A 2,859-nucleotide genomic window follows, 5' to 3' on the forward strand; every position below is an offset into this window, starting at 1 on the left:
GCGGCCTTAGGCTGGCTGCAGGTCACTGAGAATGATCAAGGCACCCACTTTAGTGGACATGCATTTCAAGAATGTGTGCAGTAGTTAGGGATAAAGTGACAGTTTAATGTACCATATAACCATACAATGGCAGGGTTGATAGGGAGGTACAATGGTTTTTCAAAGTCTGGCCCAAGTTCATACAACAATAGTCTATGGTGCTGGTCAGTGCACTTACAGGCAGTGCTATGTCATTTGAATGAGAAGCCCCAAAAAGGAGCCTTGAGGTCTGTGGACATGCTAACACACATTGCTGCCTCTCCTGTAAAACTGTATGTGCAAACTAAAGGGGAGTTATTGAAGCCAGGATATGGCCAGCAGAGCAACATCCTGCTGCCATCCCTACTGCACTAAACCCTAGAGACTCTGTTGAGTGGATGTGATTCTGGACATTTCAACATATGGATCAACGATGGTTGGCCTTTCTGGCACCTTGGTGAAAAGGCCTGGAAGCTGGCCTCCTGTGTGTTCCTGGAGTAACAGCAGAGTGACCCCCAAAGATCACATAGTGCACCCAAAACACCCGGGAGGTAAGAGCATCTTACAGGGAAGTTTTGTTTTATCATTATGCCCAGTGCATACACCTCCCAGAGCCCTGTATAGTGACCCATCTGTAACCCTCACAGGGAGGGGGTGTAAGTCTGGTGTACTAGACCAGGACGAGATCCCTTTCCTGACACTGTCCTGTCACGGGACCACTCTCTTGCATGCATCCTCCTGATGGACAAGACTTTCCCAGGCGGGTGTCATTCAAACATGTATCCTATTGCCCTTAAGGTTATTTTCTTCTATAGTTCCTGTGTCCGTGACCGACTTACTGGCTGCAGCTGCTGAGTGATAATTACTCTGAACTCCCTACCTGTTCAGCTACTGGCTCCTGTGGGAAGGGCAAGCCAGGGACTTTATCTGTATGGAACTTTGAACCTAGCTGAATCCTTGAGGATTATCTTGTTTTTATTGCCGCTGTTATTGTACGTTATTAGTCTGGTTACAGTGCTCTAGTTTTCTAGCACACTGGCTGTTACCGATGATGGGGAGCAAGTAGATTGTGAGGTGAGATTTCTGGAAGGGTGGACTGTGTATAACATTGCAATATATCCAGAATGTCTGGCTCGGCCTTAGTGCATTTCCATATCAATAGGTGTTTCCAGGGTGTGGAGAGAAGTGTTCCATCTTCAGATCACTAGGTGATTACAACGGGTGTGGATAGTGAGCACATACCTGGACTGGAGTGGTTAGGTGAGGACTGGCACCCGGGTCACGAGAGACACGGGGGAGCAGAAGTTATAAGCAATAAACAGGTTTATCCCATTTTATTTCTCCCTTTGAGTGGTGTTGGCTTCAAAGGTTATTTGCCTCAGGTAGGCAACATATTTCCCCTTGGAGGTACAGTAAATGTTTTTCTTATGGATACTGGAAAAAATTTTTTAAGAATTTATCAGTATGACCATGGAGAACAGAAGGGCTCTTACAAATTTAACCTGGATTGATGCCACATATACTTTTTTTACCAGAAAGCAAGTTTTACAATGCATAAAAAGAGGTTTTTTTTAAAAAAACATATTTTCATCACTTATTTCAATGTATAATAATCACAGAATTTCTATTCTTTAAAATATTCTTCATCAAATTTTTAAATACCTCTTTCAATTCTCATGGAAACTCATGTTTTAGTTGAGAACTTGATGCACTGTACAGGTATTCCTAGATAATGTGAGATAAAAGCTGCTGTGTTTCCACCAGAGCAGTGAGCATTTCCCTTTTTCTGGTGCTCAGTGGAGGAAAAAGGTGGCACATGTGAGAATTGTAATGCTACCACATTTGACTTGAGTCAGCAATGAATTGTGTTGTCTCTTTTCTGATCTTAGGAGCAGAAAGGCTATGTTTAGGAGAGGAAATATTACAGAGATCACCTACTTCATCCTCTTGGGGTTTTCAGATTTTCCCAGAATCAAAGCAGTGCTCTTTGTTGTGTTCCTGGTGATCTACGTTACAACTCTGACTTGGAACCTGAGCCTCATCATCTTAATAAGGATGGATTCCCACCTCCACACACCCATGTACTTCTTCCTCAGCAACCTGTCCTTCCTAGACATCAGCTATGTGACCTCCACAGACCCCAAGATGCTCTTTGACTTCTTCCTGGAACAACATACTATCACCGTTGTGGGTTGTGCTGTTCAGTACTTCTTCTCTGCAACCATGGGAGTGAGTGAGTCTTGTCTCATGACAGCCATGGCCTATGACCGCTATGCTGCCATTTGTAATCCACTTCTCTACTCATCAATCATGTCACCCACCCTCTGTGTTGGGATGGTGCTGGGATCCTATGTGGCTGGACTCTCTGCTTCTTCATCTCAGCTGTATGTCATTCTTCAACTCCACTTTTGCGGACCTAATGTCATCCAGCACTTCTTCTGTGACATGCCCCAACTGTTAGTCCTGTCCTGCTCTGACACTTTCTCTGCCAAGCTCCTACTTGCTATCTTAACAATGATCTTTGGGATAATAAATGCCCTTGTTGTCATGATATCCTACGTCTATATTGTCATCTCCATCATGAAGATCACTACAGCTAAAGGCAGGTCCAAGGCTTTCAACACCTGTGCTTCTCACCTGACAGCAGTTTCCTTCTTCTATATCTCAAGTAGCTTTGTCTATTTGATGTCCATCTCTGGTGGGTCTTCTACTTTTGACAGATTCACATCAGTCTTCTACACAGTGGTGATTCCCATGTTGAATCCCTTGATTTACAGTCTGAGGAACAAGGAAATCAAAGATGCCTTGAAGAGGTTGCAGAAGAAGGGAGGCCATTACTGA

At 44.0% G+C, this 2,859-nt stretch overlaps 1 protein-coding gene across 1 annotated transcript; it reads left to right on the top strand.

Annotated features, from left to right (window-relative positions):
• The first annotated feature begins 1,920 nt into the window (after positions 1-1,920).
• Positions 1,921-2,859, top strand: LOC140844325 (olfactory receptor 5AN1-like). Its single transcript, XM_073215762.1, has one exon. The coding sequence runs from the start codon at positions 1,921-1,923 to the stop codon at positions 2,857-2,859; it is 939 nt and encodes a 312-aa protein (XP_073071863.1).

The sequence above is a fragment of the Manis javanica genome, chromosome 11 (assembly GCF_040802235.1).
Source record: "Manis javanica isolate MJ-LG chromosome 11, MJ_LKY, whole genome shotgun sequence".
In the NCBI taxonomy this organism is placed as follows: domain Eukaryota; kingdom Metazoa; phylum Chordata; class Mammalia; order Pholidota; family Manidae; genus Manis; species Manis javanica.

Bases quoted from the DNA above. Each gene is read 5' to 3' on its own strand.
- LOC140844325 (XM_073215762.1), top strand. From the start codon at position 1,921: ATGTTTAGGAGAGGAAATATTACAGAGATCACCTACTTCATCCTCTTG.